Source organism: Balaenoptera borealis (genome assembly GCF_965194805.1).
Source record: "Balaenoptera borealis genome assembly, chromosome: 9".
Taxonomy (NCBI): Eukaryota; Metazoa; Chordata; class Mammalia; order Artiodactyla; family Balaenopteridae; genus Balaenoptera; species Balaenoptera borealis.
This window is the reverse complement of record NC_138873.1, coordinates 118,056,540-118,083,100: the sequence shown is the minus strand read 5'-3', so window position 1 is coordinate 118,083,100 and position 26,561 is coordinate 118,056,540. Positions and strand designations below refer to the sequence as shown.

Here is a 26,561-nt window from a genome sequence, read left to right as displayed (position 1 = left end):
GTATGTAAAGCTTTCTATTAAGGATTACAGGTACAGACTTACAACATTATATTGCCATAGATCTTTTTTTTCCCCTTTTAGATGAGGAAAAGTAAATTATTTACCAAAAAGGTTCAGAAGCTAAAGCCTAATAGACACACACACACATATATGACAACTCTGTATCTAAATTTAATCCAGGGATAACTGAGTTGAGAGATGATCTTGGTTGTGAATGTGTTTGGAGAGTATAGACTTTCTCATTTGATAATTACTTTGGTTTCCAGAAAAAAAAAATGCTTGCAATTGCAAAATTTGCAATTTCATATAAGGATGAACATTTTTTTTCTCTCCAGAATGTAAGTATTATCTCAGTTGGAAGACAGGGAGAAGAGGGACAAAGAACAACAGATGCTTTCATGCAACAGTATGTATCCAGTGGCCACTATGAATCAGGCCCATATGACTCCAGTCAAAGCACCATCCAGGGCTGCCAGAAGTAAGAGATCCCAGATGTCCCAGGGCAGGAGGCGGTGGGTCTGGATCATGGGGATTTGGAAGGTTGCTATGAAGGGAGAACCCGGATGGGGATGGGGAATGCTTTGTTAAAGGGTCAGGGAAGTGTCAGCCACAAAGCCCTGGCAGCTTGGGAGAAGGGGTCTTGCCCCACTGCTGCTGGGACTCATCTCCTCCCCTTGCACAGGGTCGGATGCGTCGCAGTCTCTCTGTATCTGGCCTCAGGCTCCAGTTCTGCCTCTCGGCCATGCCCTCCACTCTTGGGGGAGGCCCTGAGAGCAGCTGGGCGGAAAAGAGCAGCCTCTGCTGGGGAGAGGGTGCCCACCTAGAGAGTCAGGCTGCAGTGGCCCTTGTTAGTTCGGTGAAGAGTGTGGCTGGGCCCGTGTTAGGATCACATGGGCGACGCGCTGAAATGCAGATTCCTTTAGCCCTACAGAACAAAATCCTGGGCGTACATACATGAGGCCCCGGTGCTCAGAGGCTCTGAGACTTTTCTGATATTTTTCTTTTTCTTCCACTTTTTTTTTGAAAAAGGGTTTAAGTACAAAATAATGGCAGTGGGGCTAACCCCTTGATTTTTTTTTTTTAGTGCAGTGTACCTAATAACATGATCTACTCCTTTGCCCTTGTTTTCAGGGGCAGAATTCATATTAGCCTTTGAGAGAAGCACTTTTAACAGGCCTCTTCTTTTTCTTTCAAATCGTTTTTGCCGCTGTACTTGTCTTGCCTTCCAATGGGAGGTACTGGTAAGCTACAGGTATCCCATTCCTGAAAACGATGGCTAAACAGCACTCCCAGAGAAATGGGTTGGGTTCAAGGCCTGACCTCACCACTTATTAGCCATGAAAGGGGCAAATTTCTTTACCTCCCAGTTCCTCCGTTTCCAAATCCCTTCTCAACTGAGAAGAATATCTTCTCAACTGAAGATTAAATGAGGTGTTAGGTGTCGAGACGTAGGCAGAGTACGGCCCAGAGGTGCTCAGTAAGTCCCTGGCGACGCCCCAATCTCCTTTCTTACCGTGGTGGTCTATACAGCCTTGCTCAAACTCTCATTCTTTTACACTCTTCCCTTCGCTGACGGTGCTTTTCTCCTTCCTCAACAAGCAAGAAAAATCCGCTTTTCATGATCCGATCCAAAGGACATCTCTCCTCCGGTCTTCTCCCCCAGTTCCCCTGATCCTAGGGAGCCCAGTGCTGCTCTGTGTCCCATCGTTCCTCTCCCATAACACATGTACAGCTGAACCGTAATTCTCTACTTGCCTGTCCTGCCCACTAGACTGCTTGAAACGCAGTACTTCTGAAATCCTCAGCACTCAGCTTGGTGCCTGGCACATAACAGGTGGTCAAGCCACATTACCTACACGTACTTCTTCCGAACGCCGGGGCAGAATGGATGCATTTATGCATGGGTGGCTGGACCCATGAATGTGCTTCTGGGGAAGCGACGGGCCTGTGAGAATTGTGTGCTTGGTCGTCCTAGGGTCCCTTCCCCGACCACCCCACCGTGCGAGGCCGGCGCGGAGGGATCAGGGCCTCCGTCTGAGGTCCAATCGGTTCCCCCGCTTCGGGAACGCAGCTCCGCAGGGCACCGGCAGGGGGCGGCGTTGCCACGCAGCTGGACGCTCCGCGGGTGACCGACCCCCCTCCCCGGCGCGCCTGGCGCGCAGCTTCGGTGACGAGGCCGGGGCTCCCCCAGTTTGGAGGGGGCGGGCCGTTCTCCTTCACAGGCCGGGCGGCTGGGGTCGCGTGGGGCCACGGGCGGGAGTATTCAGCTTCCCAGGCGCGTCCCTCTCCCCCCCCCGCAACCCGCCCCCCCCCCCCCCCCCCCCCAGCCTCTAAGCGAAGGGAAGTTACTCTCCGTTTGGAAAGAGGCAGCTAGCGGCTGGAATGGACGGCCCGAAGAAAGGGCGCGCTTTCTGGCAAAGACGTGGGTGCGAGCGCGAGTGCGCGCGGACATAATGCTACACTCCTTTCGCGCCGCCGAGGCGACTGAAGTTGAGGGGCTGGGGGAGGAACGCTTGTGTCCTTTGAACTCGTGCTATCGCGGGTCGTGGAAAACTAGCTCGTGTCACACTGACATTCACATTCACTTGAAAAAGGCAAACCTTAGCGCCCGACGACGAACACGCTTCGGCTCCTCACTTGCCGGCGAGAGAGCGCGCCGCCGAACGTCCGGCTCCGCGCGGCGGCCGCGCGTTCCCCCGCGCCGCGCTCCGGGCCCGCCTCGCTCTCGGCCACCGGCCGCGCGCCCGCCGGGCCGCCCAACGCGCCGGGGCGTCCGGTCGGGGACGCGCGCCGCGCCCCGGCCGCCCCGAGCCGCCCCGAGACGCCCGTGCGCGGGAGACGGACTCACGCTCGGCCCCGCCCCCCGCGCTCAGTGGGCTCGCCCGGAGTTCCCCGCGCCGCCCGAGATTTCGAGAATCGAAACCCCGGGAGCCTGCCCTGCCCCTTGCGCGCGGCGCCTGATTGGCACGGGGAAGTGGACGCTTTAGTTCACGCCGAGGCCCGGTTTATTAATGGAGTAAACGGCCTAGCCCTACACCACACAGTTTAAAAAGGGGGGGGGGCGGTCGAAAGAACCTCTGGAGCCCCGTCATTAAGCTGCAATGACGCGCCATAAACGGCGAGAATTTTATGTTGGAAGTTGCTGCAGTTGCGCGTCTTTAGCCGGGAACCAGTTGTGAGGGCCATTTAGAACACTTGAGGCATCGTAAGTGTTTCGTCGTTTGGGGGGGAAAAAAAGAGGGGCGGGGTGGGGGGGGGGTCCATACAGCAAATATATGTCTGTGCACATCAGTGCACACAGGAACCGCCGCCGGCTTCCCCCTCCGGGGACCGCGCCCGTCGCTGCAGCACCAGGCTCCGCAGGGCTCCGGCCGCGGGGTGGGTGGGGGCGGCGCCCTATGCAGATGAGGAGGGTGTGGCGAGCGTGCGGCGCCGGGCCCCGGAAGCGCCGAGAGGCCCCGGTATAAAAAAAGTAGTGAGGACATTTCCCCCGCACAACTGCTAAAGCTCCAGAGACGGGAGCGTGTGCGGCGGCGGCGGCGGCGGCGGCGGCGGCAGCAGGAGCCGCCACCTCCGGGACCACCGCGGCTGAGGCGGCGCGGGCGGGGTGAGGGGCGGGAGTGGCCGGCGCGGGCGGCGGGGGTCTGGGAAGGACTAAGTCACTCGCCGCTGCCGGGAGCGCACTCGCGGCTCCTGAAGTGTTGCCGCCTCGCAGTTCCTCGCTCGCCGCGCTCCTAGAAGGGGCGGCCGCCTCCAGGTGACACAGACGGGACTCCCGCTTGCGCTTTCCAGATGCATCAGAGATACTTTTGGTGCGGGGCTGCTCTGCGGGGGCGCGGCGCGCGCGGGCCGGAGACCGCGGGGGCCTGGGGAGGGAGAGTCTCCGGGGAGCCCCCGAGGCGGGGGGCGAAGCGGGGAGGGGGCGCGCTCCTTCCTCCTCGGGCCCCTGTCCGCCTGTCCGCCGCGCGTCTCAGCGCGCTCCTTCCCCCCTGTTCTCTTTTAGGACCGACCAGGGCCCAGTGGCGTTCGGCGGGCACTTCATGGCGGAAGGCGAAGGGTACTTTGCCATGGCCGAGGACGAGCTGGCCGGCGGCCCTTACATCCCCCTGGCCGGCGACTTTAGCGGCGGCGACTTCGGCGGCGGCGGCGGCGGCTTCGGCGGGCACTGCTTGGACTATTGCGAAAGCCCCACGGCGCACTGCAACGTGCTGAACTGGGAGCAAGTGCAGCGGCTGGACGGCATCCTGAGCGAGACCATCCCGATCCACGGGCGCGGCAACTTCCCCACGCTCGAGCTGCAGCCCAGCCTGATCGTGAAGGTGGTGCGGCGGCGCCTGGCCGAGAAGCGCATCGGCGTCCGCGACGTGCGCCTCAACGGCTCGGCCGCCAGCCACGTCCTGCACCAGGACAGCGGCCTGGGCTACAAGGATCTGGACCTCATCTTCTGCGCCGACCTGCGCGGGGAAGAGGAGTTTCAGACTGTGAAGGACGTCGTGCTGGACTGCCTGTTGGACTTCTTACCCGAAGGGGTGAACAAAGAGAAGATCACACCACTCACGCTCAAGGTAAAGCCCCCCGAGAGGGGCCGGGGGCGGCGGCGGGCCGGGCGCGGGGGGCGGCGCGGCGGGCAGAGGGGCGCACGTCTGCGGCCCGGACCCAGGTGGGCGCCCTGGCTGATTTTGCTTTTGAGTTTTTTCCTGAGTAAACCAAGGTGCGTGCACTGTGTCGAGTGTTTCAGCTGCTTCAGCTTCCAAGTCTCCTGCTTCCTTCTCTGCCCTGCCTTCTCTTCCTTCTCATTTTTTAACTCTTGGCTTTCCTTGATTGAGTCGTGTCCCGAGGAGATTCTGATAAGTGGAAGAGTGAAATGATGTGAACCTTTCATTTTTAAAAATTTTTTTGAGTCATTTGATGATTTAGTCTCTGGGAAGAGAGCAGCCTGCAACAGAGGCTAGTCAATGGGCTTATTATTGTATTGGGAAATGTGAATAGATTTCCTAGCTGCCTTCACGTGACGCCGTGTGTTAAGCATATATATGGTGCTTCTCCAGGTTGGTTCATGTGTTCAGGATATAATGGGTCCCCTCCTCCCCACTTTGGTCCAAAGCTCGTTTTATACAATTAGTTAAAATTATCCGAGGAACTAGCCTCCCAGAATGTCTTAATTTCGTTCATATTTGATTTTAGCTGCAGAAGCCCCGGGGGGACCGACAAGATACAGATCCTATCGGTTCCCTCAGCAGGAGGGAAACGAGGTGACTAGGGACAAGGGTGAGAGGCAGACCAACTTTTCCCTGTAGGCCCTTCTCTCTTTTGAATATTGTGGTGATATTGTGTGAATATAGTACCTATAAGATCATTCTCAAAAAATAACATTTCAAAAGTCAGGCATGACAACAGAACCTCCTAGTACTGTGCTACCTCTGCGAGAAGCCTCACACCATTATTTCTAGTCTCTTTCCCAGACGGCAAAACCACTCGTTAAATGTATTTCTTTTTGTTGTTGTTGTTTTGAGAAGACTGTTTAACGTTTAAGCCTGCAGGTAGTGTTTTGCTGAAACTTGACAAAACAGAAGGGAAGGAGCAAAATAATTCTCAGCTGGGACGAGGATGTACTTATTTATTGATTTTTTTTTCTAGGTTTGCTCATCTTCTTGTTTTGTCTTTTAAATTGTAGGAAGCTTATGTGCAGAAAATGGTTAAAGTGTGCAATGACTCTGACCGATGGAGTCTTATATCCCTGTCAAACAACAGTGGCAAAAATGTGGAACTGAAATTTGTGGATTCCCTCCGGAGGCAGTTTGAATTTAGTGTAGATTCTTTTCAAATCAAATTAGACTCTCTTCTCCTCTTTTACGAATGTTCAGAGAACCCAATGACTGAAACGTTTCACCCCACAATAATCGGGGAGAGTGTCTATGGCGATTTCCACGAAGCCTTTGATCACCTTTGTAACAAGATCATTGCCACCCGGAACCCGGAGGAAATCAGAGGGGGAGGCCTGCTTAAGTACTGCAACCTCTTAGTGAGGGGCTTTAGGCCCGCCTCTGATGAGATCAAGACCCTTCAGAGGTATATGTGTTCTAGGTTTTTCATCGATTTCTCAGACATTGGAGAGCAGCAGAGAAAACTGGAGTCCTATTTGCAGAACCACTTCGTGGGCTTGGAAGACCGCAAGTATGACTATCTCATGACCCTTCATGGAGTGGTGAATGAGAGTACCGTGTGCCTGATGGGACATGAAAGAAGACAGACTTTAAACCTGATCACAATGCTGGCTATCCGGGTGCTAGCTGACCAAAATGTCATCCCTAATGTGGCTAATGTCACTTGCTATTACCAGCCAGCCCCGTACGTAGCAGATGCCAACTTTAGCAATTACTACATTGCACAGGTCCAGCCAGTGTTCACATGCCAGCAACAGACATACTCCACTTGGCTACCTTGCAATTAGGAATCATTTAAAAGTGTCCTGTGGGGAAGCCATTTCAGACAAGATAGGAAAAAAAAAAGAGAAAAAAAAGAAAAAAGAAAAAGGCTGAGTGACCCAGCCATGATTAGGGATATGTTTTGTGCAATGATGATCTGCTCCTGGTTTTAAACTTGGCAAAGCTTGTGGATCTTTTCATAGGTATGGGAGCATGATCTCAAAATAACCCACCCCACCACCACCGCCAACCCTCCCACCTCATTCTCCTACCCAGCTGGATTCTGTCCTGAAACAAAAGAGACCTGTCATTAAAAGCAACCAGGTTCTCCTAAAATAACAAAGGAAAAAAAGCTTGATGACAATATGGGTTTGCAGTACCTGCTCCCATAGCTTTGCCATAGGAAAAAAAGACAAGTGGAGAGTTTCTTATAAGGCGGAATTCACAAAAGGGAAAATACAGAGGAAAAAAGGGTCTCACTCCAACGAAATTATCAATTCAGGAGTTCAGATAGTAACAACTGTACAGGAGGAAGGGGGACTCCAACATTGGGATTACTATCTGAGGCTTGTAGCAAGTGCTTTCTGTGGAACTCTCCCATTGCGCTAATAGAAACGGCTTGCTCCGAATGAGCAGTAGTAGGTTGGTGCAGTTCTCATAACAAACAGCAGAACTTATGATGACACAATCCATTATTTCCAGCTGCGTGCATAGCTCGCATTTTTTAAATGTGAAAATGCAAGCAAAAACAGCTGTAGCAAAGAAAGTATGCTCAAGGACCAAAGATTTAACAGATAAAAATACCCAAGTAGAAAAGAAATAGTAGAATATATAAAGAGTTACTATATTTGTTACACACCGATATACATCAAAGTGCCTGTTGCCTTCTGAAAATTTGAAGTGGAAAAATTTTATGGTTTAATGACTATTTTATCAGGGACTCAAGAAGAAAATAAAACAACACATAAGCTTGTGAATGGTGGAGGAGATGCCCTATTTTTTCTTGACAAATACTTGTATAAAATTAACCTTGTTGGTGTGATATTATCCTAGGTACATGTGTATGTGTGTGTATATTATGTGTATATATATACATATTTGTGATATGTGTATATACACACAATACATTGATTATGGTCTAGAAAAATGTAGCATATAGGAAATGTTTAAATACTGTGTGCTTTTATGTTTTCAACAGGATGACATGAGACGTGGGCATATTGCAGTGATGAATTAAAACCCACATCTAAAAAAATTAAAGCGAATGAAGGAGGAAAACAATTAATATATTTGATAGGAAGAGCAGAGATTATACATTTTTAGTGAGTTTTTTTTTTCCTTTTTTTCTTTTTTTCTTTTTTTTTTTTTGTGAGTCATAGAATTCCACAAATGGGAGAACATTTGTTTGGCAGAGCACTCTTTTTTTATACTAAACTGCCATTTTGACAGTTTGAACCCTTTTACTTTTTGTAATACTTGCATACCTCCATGGTGTATAATCTAGTGGATCATGGATCAGTGATAGTCTGTTTAAATCCCTGACTGCTAAAAAAGAATTTCTGGTGATCTGAACACTACTTATTAATATTTAAATGAATTTTTAAATGAATGCATTGTGCATTCCAGGACCACTAGAATTTAGTAAATGTGAAATGACCCTTTTTAAAGAGTATTTGCACGATTACTTAAAATTTATATATGAAATATATATTATATATAAAATTTTATAAATTCATGCCAATATGAAACATCTTTGACCTGTTTGTCACACTGCATTTAAGTATTTAGTACTGTACTTTAAGTTCACTCACTTTGCATTCATTCAGATCCAACTTTATTTTCTGTTTCCCAAGAGACCAGTTACACCTTTGTGAAATGAACTGGCATTACTGTTTCAGTTCAGTGACAGCTAATCCTAAACCCATCCCTTCTCTCAGCCCTTAATTCCTTTGGACACTGGTCTTTGAAAATGTATTTGTGAAAAACAAATCTAACACCCGAAAACCTTCCCTTTGTATCGTGAAACAGCTGCACAATCCCTACCAAGTCTAGTGGATGACTGCGTACTCTGATCGTTGCTGTGAAGAGTCAACCAGATTTTTGTCATCAGTTAAAGAGGGATTGGGGAAGAAACTAGCATCATCCTATTGGCAGTGTAATTTATTTGTTATCTGGGCATCCCTCAGGTGCTCAATGCTGGTTTAATCCATCCGCACTACCTTTCTTGTGCATCTTTCTTTGAAGCCTTAACCGGAACTTGATGGGTTTGCTGTAGCAGCGTCCCTGTGAATTCTGTCCGAGCTGTAACAGCTACTGCACTGCCACTCACTGTTACGTAGGGAACTCTTTCTTCTCCCACGTTGGCTCAGACTCCCTCACTCCAGCCCTGGGTTTGAAAAATTCATTGTAAATTCCCAGGAAATATTCCATTTGCAGGTTAAGCCTGATACTTAACTGTCAGCAACCAGAGCTCCGCCTCCTTACCTGTTTGGATGTTTCCTAAAAGAAAACTAAGGGAACGCTCGGGAACAGAGGAGGAGTAGCTGGTGATCTGCCTTCTTCCTTCTCATCCTAACTCTTGACCGATGAGTCGTCCACTATTTCAGAAAGAATCTGGAGGTCTCTGGCTCTGCCATTGCTATGCCATTGCTATAACCTGCTGTTATTTTATGGCACAGATTTTTGTTTGGAGGGGCCTTCTTGGAAAATATGCTTTTCATTTGTTTTCTCAGATATTTATGTTCTTTTCTTGCTTACTCTGGGGCTGGTAGCATAGTTGGAAATGCCAGCACCTGGCATTCAGATAGAACAGGCTGTACTCAAGACAACCTTCAGCATTTACGTTAAGATTTATATAATTTATTTCCCTTTTGTATGTACTATAGTCTTGTGCATATGTAGTTGAACAAACAGTGGAATATATGTCTCTCTTTGTGGATGTGTGGCCTAAACATTTGAATGTCTGGTGAGAGAGAGCCGTGTGTCATAGGTCAGAGAAAAGGACAGCTCTCAATTCCTGATTAGTGCCTGTGATTTGCTTACCTTTGTGTTTATCTGGTCGAGTGTGCTGTTACTTCAAAGCAGGAAGAAGTTTTTTATCTTCTGGAGTCTCTTCTCACCTGTTCAGCCTGGCATGTCAGGGAACACTTCACCTGTGACAGTGCCCTTTTAACAAGTTGACTTTGCAGTAAAATCTCGTTGCCTCAAGACGTCCTACATCAAGATGGACTTTTCCCTTCCAGAAACGGGATCAAGTGTTTGCTCACTTTCGTAATGGGTGGATTGTTTTAACGTGGCTCCAAAATTGCAAGGATGGAAGAATGTCTGTAAGCCAAGCCAAGGAGGAAACGCCAAGAAAAGTGAACATACCGTTTTTTTTGCCACCCCTTTCTGTTTGCTGATCGTAGGTTGCCTTATTGTGCGTAAAGTTGTTTTCAATGCAATGCTTGTCAAATAAATATTGTGAACTATGTTGTAAATGAAATGTATTATGTTAAAAGCTGTCAGCAGTTCGAAAATAGGCTTTTTTGTTGTTTGAAGACAACGTGTGTTAGATGAAACCAAAAAGCCAAAAAAAAAAGTAATTTCATATATACCACCTGTTGGAATATAGTATTTCTTTATGATCTCTTATAGTATAGCCTTTTCAGCGCTAAGAAAGAATCTCTGTGTAATACGTTGTCATAATAATGGCTTGCTAACAAAGTACATGGTCAAAGTACAAAGTTGGAAGATGTCAAGTAACTTGGCGAGACTGGCTGCAAATCCTTGCAGAATGGAGGGTGCTCTGCCCGCTGGCTGTCTCTCTCTCCGACCTCTCTACAACCATCGCCTGCCCCAAGAGGCCCTGATTGCAGCACGCCGCACCTGGGGTCACTCTTTTGGAATACTTTCACTTCAGTCTGTGTCACAGGCAGAAAAGGAGTTGCTGGAGAATGGACTCTTAAAAACTGACTCATTTGAATCAGCGCTAGAGGGAACAGATTGTGAATTTTGTTTACAGCATCCAATATTTGGATTTTTTTTTTTTGTAAATAAAAAGAAGTTATTTTTTTCTATTGATTTGTGCGTTGTTTTCCATCTCTGTGCTGGCTAAAGACCATATCCTCTGAATCCAACCTGTATCCATGAGAAAAGATGAAGCAGTGTTTGGAGGCGACCCACCTTTATCAATTCTGATTGGAGTGCCAGTCATTAAAATGCCCAGCTTGCAGCCAGCCCGTCTCTGACTGGCTCAGTAAGCTCCATTAGAATCTAGATAATGGGTGCCAACATTTTGAATCTGGTTGTGAGCTTAGCTGTGTTAAGTGGCCCAGTCGGAGCTGTTTTCCAGGATCTCCTGGCTCTGGACTGTAGGTTTGCTGTAGCCCTGAGGGGGCCTTGGTTTTTAGGAGTAGCGTAAGCGTTGTGACTGAGTCATCCCTGGTTTTATATATATCATCCATTTGAGGCTCTGTAGCGTTATTCAGAGTGTTTGCCTCGGGAGGGAGGGAGTAAGTTCTGGCAGGCACTAATTGGAAGGGAAAGCGGAAGGAAGAGCAATCACAGGATCTAATATGTTGTGCTTTGTTTGTATGCATAAGCTGGGTGCAGAGATGTTGCCCTTTTGATGAGCATTTCAAATAGGTAATCTCACCTGTTCAGATGGCCAGGGAGCATCCATTTATTTATTTATTAATATTTTTTCTTTGTGTCGTTTTGGAGACTTTCTCAGTACTAGTAGCATGAGAATTTGGTAAGCCTCAGCTATTATAGGACATCCTTGTGGCTTTTTAAAACCGTTGAAAGTCCTGACGTTGGACAGAATACATGCTTGACGCTGCGGCTATGAAAGAGCCATTCCTGGTATTCAAAGCCAGTTTTCTGTCACATATACATCATAAAATATAAGGTGGTTATTTGGTTTGGTAGTGTTATTTGTGTGTCATTCTCTTCTTTGTTGCAACCTCTTCATTTTTTTACAACCATCCCTTGCATGTCTGTGGTCATCACAGAGTCCTTTTCCAGCCAGGGTTGAATAAGGACAGTAATATATTAAGCTCCTCCTGGACTTAGGTACACCCTGCTATTTCTAGTTGAATTACCAGACTGCACCTAGCTAAGCCTGGAGAGAAGTAACACACCCTTCTTTTCCTTAGGAATCTTACTACCTTAACATTCAGTGGCTTTAAGAAGAAAAACAAAACACAAAAAGTTAATACCCAGAAAGCAAAAACAAGGAAATTAAAATCATAGTTTTAAAATATAAAGTAGAATAAGAACTTAAAATCATCAGATACCTAAGAAATTAAACTGCAATTTCCTTCTTAGAACGAAGTTTGAAATAATGTGAATGTCCTGCAGTCTAATAGCAGATACAGTCAAGCAGGAGGAGGGGGGAGGAGAAATGATTTTAAAATGACAGTGGCTTTCACCCAGCAAGGCCCAGGTCTTGGTTTCTAATGCTGTGCTCTAGGCCACCTTTGACAAATGGCTGGATCAAGGGCTGGGGCAAGGAATATACCAGAGGAACCTGGAGCATCTTACAGTTCCAGAAAGAAAGGGTGTGCCAAAAAAAAACCCCACAATGATGCGGGGTGAGGGGCATGTCAAAAGGACACAGGGGCCACCTGAAAGAACTCCAATGGCCAAGCTAGAGCAATTTGAGCAAAAAATAAGTAGTATTGGATTATAATGCAAAGTGTAAAATATCCATGCATCCACACAGAAATAGATGATTGCATAAATAAATAAATGGAGGCAAAAAGATAAATTTCCGGTGCAGAATTCCAAATAATCCGTGTACATACTGCTCACTCCAGGAGGTGGAGTTTAACTCCTTACCTCTTAAGCATGGGCTAGGCATGGAAAAGGGTGAGAAAAGAGTAACTGTACCAGTGTAGAGACCTGACAGACCATCTAAGCCAGGTGACAGGTGATCATGGTCCCCGTCACCAGTGATAAATCAGTGACGATAACAGATAGTTATGGCGTGGTGAAAATGGTAGTTTACCTCTGCAATCTTCCTCCCCAAACCCATAATGTCTAATTATGAGAGGAGCATCAGACAAATTTAAATTGAGGGGCATTCTATAAAATATCAGACTAGTATTCCTTAAATCATCAAAACAAGGAAAATCTGAAAACTGCTACAGCCAAGAGGAGCCTTAAGGAGACGTGACAACTAAATGTCATGTGGTATCTTGGATGGGATCTGGAGCAGAAAAGGACATTAGGTAAAATCTAAGGGAATCTGAATAAAGTACTGTATTCCTGAAATAATGACATTTTTATATCTGTTTATTAGTTATGACAAATGTACCATGCTAATGTAGGACATTAACAGTGGGGAAAGTGGGCGTAGGGTATATGCAAACTCTCTGTACTCTCTTCACAATTTTTCTGTAAATCTAAAACTATTCTCAAATAAAACATTTATTAAAAAATGAAGACTGAGTGATTCTTTGCTATTTCTAGGGAAGTGACTCCATTTGTAAAATGAATAATGAATAGTGAGTTTTATTTTTTTAATGTCTACCATACTTAAAGTGTTAGGAGAGCGTATGAACTAGTAAAAATAGAATGATGTGTTTTACTCCAAAGTTTTAGAGAAGCTTTATCTACAAGTTTTGGAGAAAAGGAAAAGGGTTGAAGAGAGCTGAGTTATAGGCAAGTGTTTTTCCGGAGAATAGCAGGAGGAGTTCATATTACCTTAGAGTTTTAAGGAAAGGGAATACTAAATGTAACTACAAACCATTTTGTAGATATTTATAAATGTGGAGTTTTAAAATGGGCAAGGGACTAAAATTTCATCGCCCTAATATACAGAAGACCCTGGGGAGTTGTTGAGGAACTCTTTGCGAGGGAGTAAATGATATGATTTTTGTCTAAATGCCAGGGGAGGCTAATAGTTCATGGAGTGTTGAAATGAATTATTATTTAATATAAATAACCACTTTCACAATTTACCTGCTTACCTAAGCTCTTTCAGCATATCAGGTTTTCTTAAAGTGAAGGGACAGCTGTTCTTATGTTTACTTTCTCACCTCAATCACTGGCATTAAAAATCGTTGAAAAATGCTGTTTTTCAAAAATAGATGCCCTTAGTAATTTTTAAAAGCAGTCATTCCAGCTTTGCTGTTTATGAAGTTAGGACAAGGCCTGTGCTTTCTGCCGAGGGACATGGAGCACCCCCCCTGCAGGAATTTATGAGTGTGGGGTTAAGTTATTTCGAACCTCCATAATGGAAAGTTCCCTTCAGGATCCCCTTCAGAAACTATTGATTTTCCAGTACAGTGTGTACTTATCAGTAATGCCAAGATTTTGTGGCATCATCTGGCCATGTCATTAGAAAACGGCTGAAACCCTATTCTTTTTTTTTTTTCTTCTTTTAGCAAAATTCAACATAACGAGCTACACTAGGCACTATGGATAACACCATTCTGTGCATTAATTCTGAATTGCATAAGGTCTGGAGTATCTTCCTGTATATCTCTGCCAATAAGGTAAAGACGATCATGCTTCATTTGTTCTTTATTTTAATAGGGAATAATAAAAAAGTATTAAAATATCTGCGTTTTAGAGTCCAGTTATCAGAGAAGAGAAACAAATTCAATCAGGTTCAAGGCCCAAAGGCTGAATTAGAGTTGCCAGATTTCATAAATAAAAATACACGATGCCCAGTTAAGTTTGAAATTCAGAGAAGCCATGGTTTTTTTTTTTAAAGTGTTAAGTATGTCCCATGCAATATTTTGGACATACTTACACTGAAAACTTATCTGTATTTATCTGAGATTCAAATGTAACTGGGAGTCCTGTATTTTATCTGGTGACCCTGTAACCTATATGGGATTACAAAATAAGGCTGAAAAAGTTTCCTAGTATACAGTAAGAGTTCAGAACACTTTATAACTTGTTAATATCTAACTTCAGGTACCATGAAACGCTCACTGCATTCACACAGAGTATGTGTAGCAGCAAACCCTTTGAAACATGGTTCATTCATTAAATATTTGCTGGATGCCTTTTATGTGTTTAGCCTGTGCTAGACTCTGAGACCCAAAAGAAGTGAAACGACTGGTCCATTGACCTTTAGAAGGCTAGGTTCAACTTACAAGTAGAACTTACTTGCTGAAATTTAATTTTTTCAGCTACCCTGGGGTTAATTCCTCATGAGGCTTAGCTCTGCATGGGGTACCGTAAAGAGCCCTGTGGACTACTGGGGAGTCTGGATGAGGGTAGTAGCCCTTGAAATGTGCCTTCTTGGGAGCTTTCGGAGGCAGATCTCCCCACAGGTAGCCCCTGTGTGGACAGGCGCTAGCCATTTGCTTGTTTGGGCAGGAAAGGATAAAACGTAGATATTTTGCAATTTCTGTAGAGGGGAGCAAAAATTCTCCCCGAGCTTCTGGACACTTGCGTTCTCTTTTCAAAACCACTGTGAAAATCTTTAGGGCTTAAGTAGAATGCACCTTGAAATTTTATTGCCCTATAATCCTGTTTGCTGCAGCACATTAAAATTCCCTTGAATGTTTCTTATGTAACTACGTCTGGTTAACTGTCATCTTGAAGTTATTACAACTTAGTCTTTGCTGCTTTTTTTTCTCCAGAGCTGTGAAAGTCCTTTTCTCAGATGCTTCTAATGCACCAAACGCACCATGCACCCCAGACCTTACCCCCTCCCAATCTGTGTAGCACCGGTTGTGTTGTCAGTCTGGGTATTTGTTTTGTCAGGGTAGAGATCTTATTTAAGGAACATTTCTAACTGTCATTGGTTATTTATGTACTCCCCTGGCCTGCATTGGGTAGGAGAAATCCACAGCTTTCACCATCATCAAAACATTTAATAAATACTTTCTCATGCCCTTGGCTTGATGCTCTGTGAAGAGTTACAGAGGGTTGTACAAAGCTGGCTCCTTTCACTAGCAGTCTTAATTGAAAAGTGAAACAGGGATATGAACAAACAAATAAAACACAAAGCAGCAGTGAATTTGCCAAACTATGAGTGGCCAAGCTCGTTCCCACTTTAGAGCATCTGCTGGTTGTTCCAGCTCCTTGGAAAGCTCTTTCTCCAGATTTTTGCATCTCTTGTACCCTCACTTTATTAGTATTATTATTATTATTACCATCATCAGTTATTGAAATGCTAGTTTCTCAGAGAGAGCCTCCTACTTAAAATAGAGTTTCCCTCTAGCATTTTTACCAAGTTACTCTAAGCCTTTATCCTAATTTTAGATGCATATTATCAGTACATCTGTCTCTACCTGAAATTGTATTATAAATGGATTTATTTCTTGATTTATGGTTTATTTGTCACCGTAGAATGAAGTTCCATAAAGGCCAAGAACTTTGTCTAATTTACCACCATGTTCTGAGGGTCCGAAATAACGCCTACTATGCAGGATATGCTTGTTAAATTTTGGTGAGTGAATGAATGACCGAATCCCATTTGGCTCAGGATGAGAGGTGCAGCGAAAATATCTATTGGGGAAGGTGTTAAAGAAGATGTAAGAATAGTGAAGAGTAATAGGGAACCCAGTTAAAATAAGAGCAGGATCTCCGAGATTGTCTGCTTATGGAAGGGGTCCAGGGGAGACCCGGGTGGAAAACTTCCAGTCTTGAGGTAGGAATGGAGCACCAAACAATAGGAGAGAGACGGTGTCTGTGGGGATGTTTAGAGCAGGAGTCTTCAAACCTCTTCTTGGTTCCTGTGCTCAAGCAGTTGAGGACAGTGGGCCAGCTTGTGTGGACAGCATTTATGTGGCCTGGTGCTTAGGGCAAGAGTGACAGGAAGCCCAGCTTCTAGTGCCCACGGGTCTGTTCTCTTTGTTCCCAAATCAAACCTCATCTGGCAGCCTGGTAAACTGAGGACTTCAGTTGTCCTGGGCCGTGACTAGTCTCTTTTTCATCACCTGCTACACTTCTCAGAACTCAGGAATCCCTGAGAGAAGTTTTCCAGACAATGAGTACAGAGACTGAGGTCTGTCTCCTGTTTGAAGTAAGGGTAGGGGCCAATGTATAAAGGGCAGCGTGTTCATCAGCTCTTTCAGCTGATAAGACTGTTGGCGTTTCCACTGGCGTCTTCAGCTGGTCAAGCCTCACGAACAAACAGTCCTGTCCTGGGGCATTACATGTGTCATGACCCTTTGCTGTTGATGTTTCAGGAGTGTCCCAACTGCAGAATGCTGTTGTGTTGTCAGACCCCGTGCCCGCCGTGGTGTTGCATACGGTCACAGTAAGGCTTCTGATTGTAGGTGAGGTTCTATAATTGCCAAAGATGTTGAAGATGTGGTGCAATAAGGATCCCGGACTTCAAGAAATCATCTAAAAATTAGTTTCAGGCTTTCATTATTGCCACTTGTATTCATTAAAACCAACTTGAACTCTCTCCATCTCGTCCTAAGTCCCAAACCACTTAAGCCATGGCGATTTTCACGAGAAGGGATGTTGGGAGGGAAATGGGTCGAGAGAAGTGAAACAAGCATGATATATTTCATAAAAAGTACTGAGCATTTCATATAAAGCTCCATTATAAAGCAGGTAGGCGTGGGGCTTCTGAATCAACTCAAGGTTTGAAGAGCCAGTTGAGGAAATCTCTAAAAGCTGGGCATATAAAGAGATAGTTTTTCCTCATGCCCATGAAAGGACAAGCTTCGACAGTATGGGCATGCCAGGATTCTGACTCGCAACTCCATGAGAAGTCTTCCACTGCTCCGGCTCCCCGTCCCGTGTGTGCGTGTGTGTGTGTGTGTGTGTGTGTGTGTGTGTGTGATCTTTCCAGGCCATTTGGAGGGAGGACCTGACGTTTGTTGAGTTCCTCCTCGGGGTCAGGATGCTTAGCACTTGACGTACATCATCTATCATCTTGCTAATAGCTAATAGTGCCAATATTTTCCCCACTTTACTGAGTAGGAAATGAAATTTAGGAGGGATTGAGTTCTAGCTCTCCAGCTGGAAGGGAGAAGAGGGAGGATTCCAGGGCGAGTCTTGAACTTCACGTTCTTTGCTCTGTCCTAACCTCTCCACCCCCTCCCACCTCTCACCCTTGGCTGTGGATGGTCAGTGCTGCAGTTTCTCTCCATCCTCTGAACTTAAGAGCAGGAGAAAGAATGCACAGCACAGCCCAGCCGAGTTAGCGTGAACCCTAAGAAAAAGTGGTTCTACGGTGTGAACAGTTCCCACAGCAGGCCTTACAGACAGTGTATAATATCAGTAGTACATGTTCACTTTGATTAAATAATTATGTTTTCCATTTAATCATCAAAATAATCCTGAGAATTAAATTAAAGGGTATTATGATAATCTCACTTTTAAGGTAAAAAACATGAGACCCAGAGAGACAGAGCTTGTACGTAAGAAATAAAGGCCTTTAGATCTTGTTCAGTGATTACCCAGAGGGAGACTATTTCTGTTTGAGACACACAAGGCAAATTGGTATCCAGGTCCTTCTACCCCTTCTATCAGCCATCTATCCAAATGGCAGGTGCATCATAGCAACACAGCAGGTAGAAGATTCAGGAAGAGCATCTGAGCTTTTCTTATACGATGAGATCACGTAAATTGCCTATTGTGAGTGGATTACCTGACAAAAAATAAGCATGATTTAAATTTTTAGTTTGCACTCAGAATTCAGCAAACTACTTCAGTGCTGTCAAAGCTGTTTTCTGTATGTCCTATTACAGAGAATGGGCCACTTAATCTTTAAAAAGTGATCAATTAGCCTGGCTTACATCACGTCTTACTGACAGTGCTTGCTACCAGCTGGCTGCTTTTGAATCTGGGTTTTTTGTTTTTTTCCTTATTTTAAAGAAAATGTCTGAAAGGAAAGGTAAAGAGTGTAATGAGACATGCTAACCTCTTACAAAGCTCTGAATACATTTCTATAATTCCTGATATGTTCATTAGTTTTCTTGTGCTGCAGGCTGATCACACCTGTTTACTTTTGCCACCCGAAACGTTCCTTAGCATTTTTCTCCTAGTCTGCAGTGTCCGCCTAATGATGTCACAAGCCTTTCTCAATACACAATGTCAACAAGGTTCTTTGTCACTTGGTAAATAGTCGAGGGTGATTGGGGGCGAAGGGCAAGACCAGAGCTGAGGACCTGGGTTCTAGTTCTATACTAGTACTAGTTGATGTATTTCTAAGATGGCACTTAAGGAAACCCATTCATGTGATTTTTATTTAGCCTTGGGTGATGCAAGAACAGCTATAATTTTTACATAGTGTTTCTGAAGAACAGCTCTGCTCAGAACCCCTGCTTTGCAGATGCCAATCGTGCCCAATCTATGTCACTTAGCCTAGACCTTCTAGAAAGCAGAGCCTAAGGCAGTGATTATGATCCTGATGGTTTATTTGCCAGATGCAACGACAGGACGTTGAGGTAAGGAACAGGTGTAATTTGTTGCAACCCAGTGTGTCACCATGCTGGCTACTGCATGTAGCAGTAGGGAAGAGACCACTGAGGGATTATTTCAGTATGTCAAGAAGATAGAGTTGAATTTAAAGAGAAAGTGGAAAATTGCAGGAGGACAGGAGCCACGCAGAAGGTATCAAGGAAAGAAAAATTAGTGTTGAACATTGTTGATTGGCACTTGACATCTCTTCCCATCTTCCTGTATTCTCCCCTGTATCCCAGAAATTGGAAGACAAAAAATTCTATTTACCAGACTCCCTTGCAACTCGGGCTGTGGTTTTGCCAGTAGGAGGCAGTTGCATGAAATGTGGCAGAAAGGCCTTTCTTATGTCAGTGTGATACCACCAAGCAAGTTCCTGGAGCTGTGTGTATTGGTGACATCAGTAGTTTTCTGGAACTCTAGATTGCAGCTATGGCTGTGTGATTTTAAAACCAAGAGTCCAGTAGGGCCCTCTGCCTTCCCTTCTCTCAAACCTTCCAAAGATTTTGTATGTACCCTCTTTCTACATTTACACCCTTTATGAGTGAGATGTGTGGAGCAGTTTCTGTTTTCTGTAACGCAACCAGACAGAAGCACTGAGAGCAACGTCGGCTTTGTGGGAGCCTGATGCACTGAGCCCCATGTTCTGCTCCTCATCTCCATCCGTCATCAGCCCCGGGATGGGAAGGGCCAGCAACAGCAAGGTTGCAGGGCTAAAAGGGCTCAGAATACGGGGTCAAACTTTCAGGCTTGAATTCTGGTCCCACCGCTTACAACATATTTAACTTTAGACAAGGTACTTCACCTCTTTGGATTTTTGTCTCCTCAATGTAAAAATGGACTAGTAGTAAGTAACTCTAAATAACTTAGGTCGTTGCTATACCGACTTAACGAGATAATGGATATAACATTTCTTTTAACAGCTGTAACGTGTTTTAAATCTGAAAACTTTAAAACATCAGTACTTCAAGTAATTCATGTTGTAGATCGTCACCAAGACTAGAATGAACCTGCCCAAATGGTTCCAGACCCCAAGAGCTGTTTGCTCACCACTGCACCCCCAGTTGCTAATATAGAGCTTAATGAACGTTTATGGAATGAATGATTGACAGATACCGGGCAGCTTATATGCAGACTGTGAGTTGCAGGTGGGGAAGTAAGAATAGACCAGTGTTTGGTTTCACTCATGAGTGGCCAACCCTCTGCTCTCTAGGGTGTGTGGAAACATTGAAGGGACTCATTGATTAAGTCTCGCCCCCTTTTGGTTGGTGACCTAATCAAGTGTTTGGAGTTGTCAGTGCATTTTCTTCAATATGTGTTTTTTTAAAATAAAATTATTTATTTTATTTATTTTATTTTTGGCTGCATTGGGTCTTTGTTGCTGCGCACGGGGTTTCTCTAGTTGCGGCAAGCGGGGGCTACTCTTCATTGTGGTGCGCGGGCTTCTCATTGCGGTGCTTCTCTTGGGGCAGAGCACGGGCTCTGGGTGCATGGGCTTCAGTAGTTGTGACACATGGGCTCAGTTGCTCCGTGGCATGTGGGATCTTCCCAGACCAGGGCTCGAACCCGTGTGCCCTGCATTGGCAGGTGGATTTTTAACCACTGTGCCACCAGGGAAGTCCTTCAATACATGTTTGAAGTACTCAATATGTAGTTTTCTTACCAAATCTTATTGATGCAATGGAGGTCTGATTGTCAGGAACCTGTGGAGGATGTATGAATGTATACCTGTTTTTCTCACTTGTCTGTCTTATAAAGTGGTACCACAGAGAGTCTCAGTTTCCCATGTATCAGGATCTCCCCAGGACCTTGTTACAGAATTCACTTTCCTTGCACATCTCTATTTCTAACCAGCTCTGTGGGTTAGAGGCACAGAGAAGTGTGGGAACCACTGGTATGGTGGCTTCACACATTTTGTCTAGTGAGAAAACATTTTTGCATGACCACCTTACACTTGTGTAACAAACATATATTTTGATTTGCATTACACAAGAGCATTAAGAATTATAGTATGACTCCCAATTTACATAAGAGGAAAATGATGAACCCCATCTTCTTACTCCAAAATACACTGGTATTTCTGTTGTGCATCTAGTTCTGTAATTTCAGTACAGCTTTTGTCATTAATCAGCTTTGTTATTTGCTCCTCTACACCTCAGCTGCCCCTCTTACAAATACCTTGAGGGTGGGCTGGGATGGAGGAGTGGGAAGCTGGGACCCTGAGATTGGATGGGGAGTGGGCTAGTTTTTTGCCTTGATCTTGACTGAAAGAATAACGTTTACAGGCAGGACACGTATTTTTGACTCGTTTCTCAAATTTAAAAATGTAATTCTTCCTTTTTCTATAACAACAATCGCAACAGAAATCGGTGGTTAACATTAGTTGAGCGCTCATTTCAGAGCAGGAGTGGTGCTGAGAGCTTTACATCCTTCGTTGACTCCTCAAAACAACCTATGAGTCAGACATCATTATTGGCACCATTTGCAGGAGTAGAAACTGAAAGAAGCTCAGTAGTTGCCTAAAGGTACAGACTGTAAGTGGGAGAGCAGTGGGCCAACTCCAGAGGATTTAACCCCCATGGTGGCTTGCAAGGTGGTGATCCTGACCAATGCACGATGCCTCCAGGAAGTATCACTGAGTACGAGCAACTAGGTGGAGCTCATTATGGGGACTTCCTGGGACCCATTCGAATTTATTAAAAAGAGAAATGCTTCATGAATTGCTGTATTTTAACTGATATTTTTAACAAATTACTTGCATGGCTGATACCAAAGTAGAGAAAATTTTACCTAAAATTTCCAAGGCCTCCTTCTATTCCAAAAGTCCCTGTTGTTTGCTAAATGATTAAAAAAAGAAAAAGATTAAGTAAATACCATACTTCCTCAAACCTTAGCACTTTTAATCTGTTCCTGACTAGTGTGCTGTCTAATCACTTGGAACTTCAGAGCTATTATCTAAACAGTTCACATTCTGACTCCAGGAGTTTTCAAAGTTGGGTGAGCATGATAACCTTTTTGGAGCAGGGAAAAAATCTTAGAATTTCTATTTTTAAATTTCACAATTTGTATGGAAACACAAAAGACCCCGAATAGCCAAAGCAATCTTGAGAAAGAAAAACGGAGCTGGAGGAATCAGGCTCTCTGACTTCAAACTATACTACAAAGCTACAGTAATCAAGACAGTATGGTACTGGCCCCAAAACAGAAATATAGATCAATGGAACAGGATAGAAAGCCTAGAGATAAACCCATGCACATATGGTCACCTTATTTTTGATAAAGGAGGCAAGAATATACAATGGAGAAAAGACAGCCTCTTCACTAAGTGGTGCTTGGAAAACTGGACAGCTCCATGTAAAAGAATGAAATTAGAACACTCCCTAACACCATACACAAAAATAAACTCAAAATGGATTAAAGACCTAAATGTAAGGCCAGACACTGTAAAACTCTTAGAGGAAAACACGGGCAGAACACTCCATGACATAAATCACAGCAAGTTCCTTTTTGGCCCACCTCCTAGAGAAATGGAAATAAAAACAAAAATAAACAAATGGGACATAATGAAACTTAAAAGCTTTTGCACAGCAAAGGAAAACATAAACAAGAAGAAAAGACAGTCCTCAGAATGGGAGAAAATATTTGCAAATGAAGCAACTGACAAAGGATTAATCTCCAAAATATACAAGCAGCTCAGGCAGCTCAATATCAGAAAAACAAACAACCCAATCCAAAAATGGGCAGAAGACCCAAATAGACATTTCTCCAAAGAAGATATACAGATTGCCAACAAACACATGAAAGGATGCTCAACATCACTAATCATTAGAGAAATGCAAATCAAAACTACAATGAGGTATCACCTCACACCATTCAGAATGGCCATCATCAAAAAATCTACAAACGATAAATGCTGGAGAGGGTGTGGAAAAAAGGGAACCCTCTTGCACTGTTGGTGGGAATGTAAATTGATCAGCCACCATGGAGAACAGTATGGAGGTTCCTCAAAAAACTAAAAATAGAACTACCATATGACCCAGCCATTCCACTACTGGGCATATACCCTGAGAAAACCATAATTCAAAAAGAGTCATGTACCAAAATGTTCATTGCAGCTCTATTTACAATAGCCAGGACATGGAAGCAACCTAAGTGTCCATCAACAGATGAATGGATAAAGAAGATGTGACACATATATACAACGCAATATTACTCAGCCGTAAAAAGAAACGAAATTGAGTTATTTGTAGTGAGGTGGATGGAGTTAGAGTCTCTCATACAGAGTGAAGTAAGTCAGAGAAAAACAAATACTGTATGTTAACACAGATATATGCAATCTAACAAAAAAAAAAATGGTTCTGAAGAACCTAGGGACAGGAATAAAGACGCAGACGTAGAGAATGGACTTGAGGACATGGGGAGTGGGAAGGGTAAGCTGTGACAAAGTGAGAGAGTGGCATGGACATATATACACTACCAAATGTAAAACAGATAGCTAGTGGGAAACAGCTGCATAGCACAGGGAGATCAGCTCGGTGCTTTGTGACTGCCTACAGGGGTGGGATAGGGCAGATCGGAGGGAGACACAAGAGGGAAAAGATATGGGGATATAAGTATATGTATAGCTGATTCACTTTGTTATATAGCAGAAACTAACACGCCACGGTAAAGCAATTATACTCGAAATAAAGATGTTAAAAAAAAAAGTGGCTGAAACTTAGAGGCCTGGCATAAAAAGAATTTATATTTTTAACTGATCCTTAGAAAAGTTTATATTCACGTATAATGCACTAGTGTAGTCGTGTGTGTTAAATCAATGACTAAGTAAACAAACATTTATTGAGGATGGTCAAAAAATTTGGAGACCACCAATTTAGCCATTTTTCTTTTCTTTATTTTTCATTTAATTTTTATTTTATATTGGACTATAGTTGATTTACAATATTGTGTTAGTTTCAGGTGTACAGCAAAGCGGTTCGTTTATACATATATCCATTCTTTTTCAGATTATTTTCCCGTATAGGTTATTACAGAGTCTTGAGTAGAGTTCCCTGTGCTCTACAGTAGGTCCTTGTGTATTATCTATTTTATACATGGTAGTGGGAATATGTTAATTCCAGTCTCCTAATTCATCCCTCCCCCACCACCTTTACCCTGCGTGAAGCTGGTTTTGAAGCTTGTTTTCTCTACGGATAGAAGTAAGGTCTGTGTTCCACCTGTCTATTGCTATGTAGCAAACTACCCCGCAAATAGGTAGTTTAAAACAGTATCAATATTTAATTTTCTCACAAAGCTGACGTTTGGGCAGGGCTCAGCCGGACTGGCTTGTGTCCGCGCCATCAGGATGGCTTGGAAGCTGGGCTGGAGGCTGCCCGTTCACAGGCCAGCTGTTGATGCCAGCTGGGGTCTGGGAGAACTCAAACACTTGGAGACAAAAATAACTGGGGCTCCTAGGCCCCTCTCTCTTTCTCTTGGTGGTCTCTCCACGTGATTTCTCCAGCATGGCAGCTTCAGCTTAGCTGGACTTACTATAGAGCTGCTCAGGGTGTCCAAGGTGCATGTCCCAAGGGAGAGAGCCAGGTGGAAGCCCGATGACCTTTTCTAATCCAGCCTCTGAAGTTGTCCAGGGTCATCTCTGCCACATCTTATTTTTTAGAAGTAAATCACTGGGAATCAGACTCCACTTTCTGATGGAAGGAGTGTCAAAGGCTTTGTGAACATATACTAACACGTCCATGCTTTGCTTAACCTGACTGGGGACAGTGAAAGGCCAGTGATGTGACTGGCCACCATCTAACTAAATCTGTGCATTAAGCCGCAGGCTGGATGTGAACCGGAGGGGCTGAGCTGGTCTCCAGACTGAGTGGATTAAACCCACCTGTCTCTCTTCCGTTCCTGCATCTCTACCCCAGCACCCTCACAGGCCTTGGGAAACTGCCAGGCTTCTAGCCCGGTCCAGGAGTATTTGAAAAGGCATTTGGAGGTGGGAATGGAAAAAAATATTAAAAATAGACTAGGTGACACCCCACTGAAAGGGAAAGGATGACTGGATTCCTTTTTTCTCTTCAGGTAGGCCTGAGAGGAAGGGGTTCAGGATCCTCCACCAAAATATCATGTATGTCAAATTGTCATCACAGGTATGTGTGTTAGTAAAAAAAGGCATACCCCTTCCTTCAAAAGGTCATGTCAATAATAGGTATGGGTGCCTATGAAAAAATATGTATACTTTCCATCAAAAGGTTATGTCAATAATAGATGCGTGTTCTAATAAAACTATGTACTTTTGCTATAAGCATTTTCCTACTTGTAGGTTAGTTGGTGTTCCTGAAAGTATAGCCAACGAACATTTGAAATCACTTTCTGTTTTGCTCCTCCCAACATTTCAGATAAAGTAAATTTATAACAAGGTATTTGAGTAAAATCTCTTTTCTATACATAATAAAACACTATAAAAGAATTCCCTCATGGTAACCTACTCCATTGAGGTGATAGAGCTAAATGCTTTGATTTATGTAACTTTCATTTAAGTCATAACTTGTAAGAGTATGTCTATTCCTGAAATTATTCTAATTTCTGGTCTAAAGACTAATAACAGCTTCCTTTGACATTTGATCAAGTAGCTTAAAACTTAGAAGCCAGAGAAGAATGAAGAACAGTTGCAAGTTGTTCAGAGGAGAGTCTTAAAGATGATTAAAGGGTTGAGAAATAAGATCCAACAAGGTGTAATTTATTGAGATTATTCAGCTTTTACAGGCAGAGTTGAGGGATGACTCAGTCCGACTTCTGTTGACCAGAACCCTCCCCTGCGCCCCCCATATACAGTTCTATGCCAAGTGATGCCATAATTGGGATTCTGGAGTAGTGAAAATTTCTGTAATGGCTTTGATTCTGTCTGTGTCCTCTGCCACCAAGTTTAAACTCACTAAATGTAATTTTAGTGCTTTCTAATACTTTGAAAATGGGTAATCCATAGGAACCTTATTCTCAGACCAAGCCAGAAAATAGAGGATTTTTACACTTTAAACTCTCAAACAGAAAGGTGTCTTGTTGTTCATCTCTATCTAATTGAGCCAGTAGCTTAATTTTGGTTAGTTTTAGTAAAAAAATAAAAAGTCCATAAAAATCAAGTTTGTAATTAATAATTACAGTGGAGTTTCTAGGCTGGTTTTTAAAGAATTTTCTGTAGTGGTTGCTAATCAATTTTTCCTCTCCCTAGAATGACTTAAATATTACGGTACCTTAAAATGCTGAAGATAGAAGTGACCTGTATATTTCTTTGAAGGCTAGGATCTATGAATTTTCTTTTCTTTAGTTGTTTTTTCATTGATCTTAAGGGTTTTTCAATATTCTACTTTAGAATGAAAACTCCTGTGTGGTTTATGTCTGTAAAAGACAAATTTAGTGCTGTTCTCTTTGCAGAGAATTCGTTGCATACTTATGTTTCCTAATTACTACATTAGGAAACATTGTCTTAGGGACTTTTTCCTGTAATCGATTAGTTTTGTATTTATTTTGATAAAGATAGCCGTTACATCAGTACTTGACCTGTGTTTTGTAATACACATTCTTGCCCTAGATAAATTTTGTCTCTGTGGTAAATGCATTGCACACAGAAAAGACCTTAGACCCTACTTCTTCTTCTTGTAAATCAGTTCACTTTTGTGAGTTTCTAGCTGTGTTCTTATTATAATTGACTCAGCAATGGGAGAAATGTTTAGTTGGATTTCAAAAGACATTCCATCTAGCTGTGGTAGAAAGGCGTTTACT

At 43.9% G+C, this 26,561-nt stretch overlaps 1 protein-coding gene and 1 long non-coding RNA gene across 7 annotated transcripts in view; one reads left to right on the top strand and one right to left on the bottom strand.

Annotated features, from left to right (window-relative positions):
* Window positions 1-2,787, bottom strand: part of LOC309635084 — a 143,449-nt gene extending 140,662 nt beyond the window's left edge. For 2 of the 4 annotated variants that reach the window (XR_014248621.1, XR_014248622.1), the window contains exon 1: window positions 2,601-2,746. This is a non-coding gene — a long non-coding RNA (uncharacterized lncRNA). Of the gene's footprint in view, window positions 1-2,600 lie in introns of all 4 variants that reach the window. The other 2 variants (XR_014248619.1, XR_014248620.1) reach the window with 2 other exon arrangements.
* A 682-nt stretch (window positions 2,788-3,469) lies between these two features.
* TENT5A (terminal nucleotidyltransferase 5A) lies at window positions 3,470-10,487 on the top strand. Of its 3 annotated transcripts, none has more exons than XM_082405885.1 (3): window positions 3,470-3,607; window positions 4,004-4,565; window positions 5,675-10,487. In XM_082405885.1, exons 2-3 carry the CDS (start codon window positions 4,041-4,043, stop codon window positions 6,449-6,451), a joined length of 1,302 nt encoding a protein of 433 aa, XP_082262011.1. In that variant the 5' UTR covers window positions 3,470-3,607; window positions 4,004-4,040; the 3' UTR covers window positions 6,452-10,487. The 3 variants fall into 3 exon arrangements, with proteins under 3 accessions (XP_082262011.1, XP_082262010.1, XP_082262012.1); XM_082405884.1 differs by having other exon boundaries at window positions 3,601-3,812; XM_082405886.1 differs by lacking the exon at window positions 3,470-3,607 and adding an exon at window positions 3,615-3,757.
* The last annotated feature ends 16,074 nt before the right edge of the window (window positions 10,488-26,561 follow it).

Bases quoted from the DNA above. Each gene is read 5' to 3' on its own strand.
- TENT5A (XM_082405884.1), top strand. From the start codon at position 3,793: ATGCATCAGAGATACTTTTG. The intron at 3,813-4,003 runs GTGCGGGGCTGC...GTTCTCTTTTAG, and splicing joins ATGCATCAGAGATACTTTTG to GACCGACCAGGGCCCAGTGG. The intron at 4,566-5,674 runs GTAAAGCCCCCC...TTTAAATTGTAG, and splicing joins TCACACCACTCACGCTCAAG to GAAGCTTATGTGCAGAAAAT.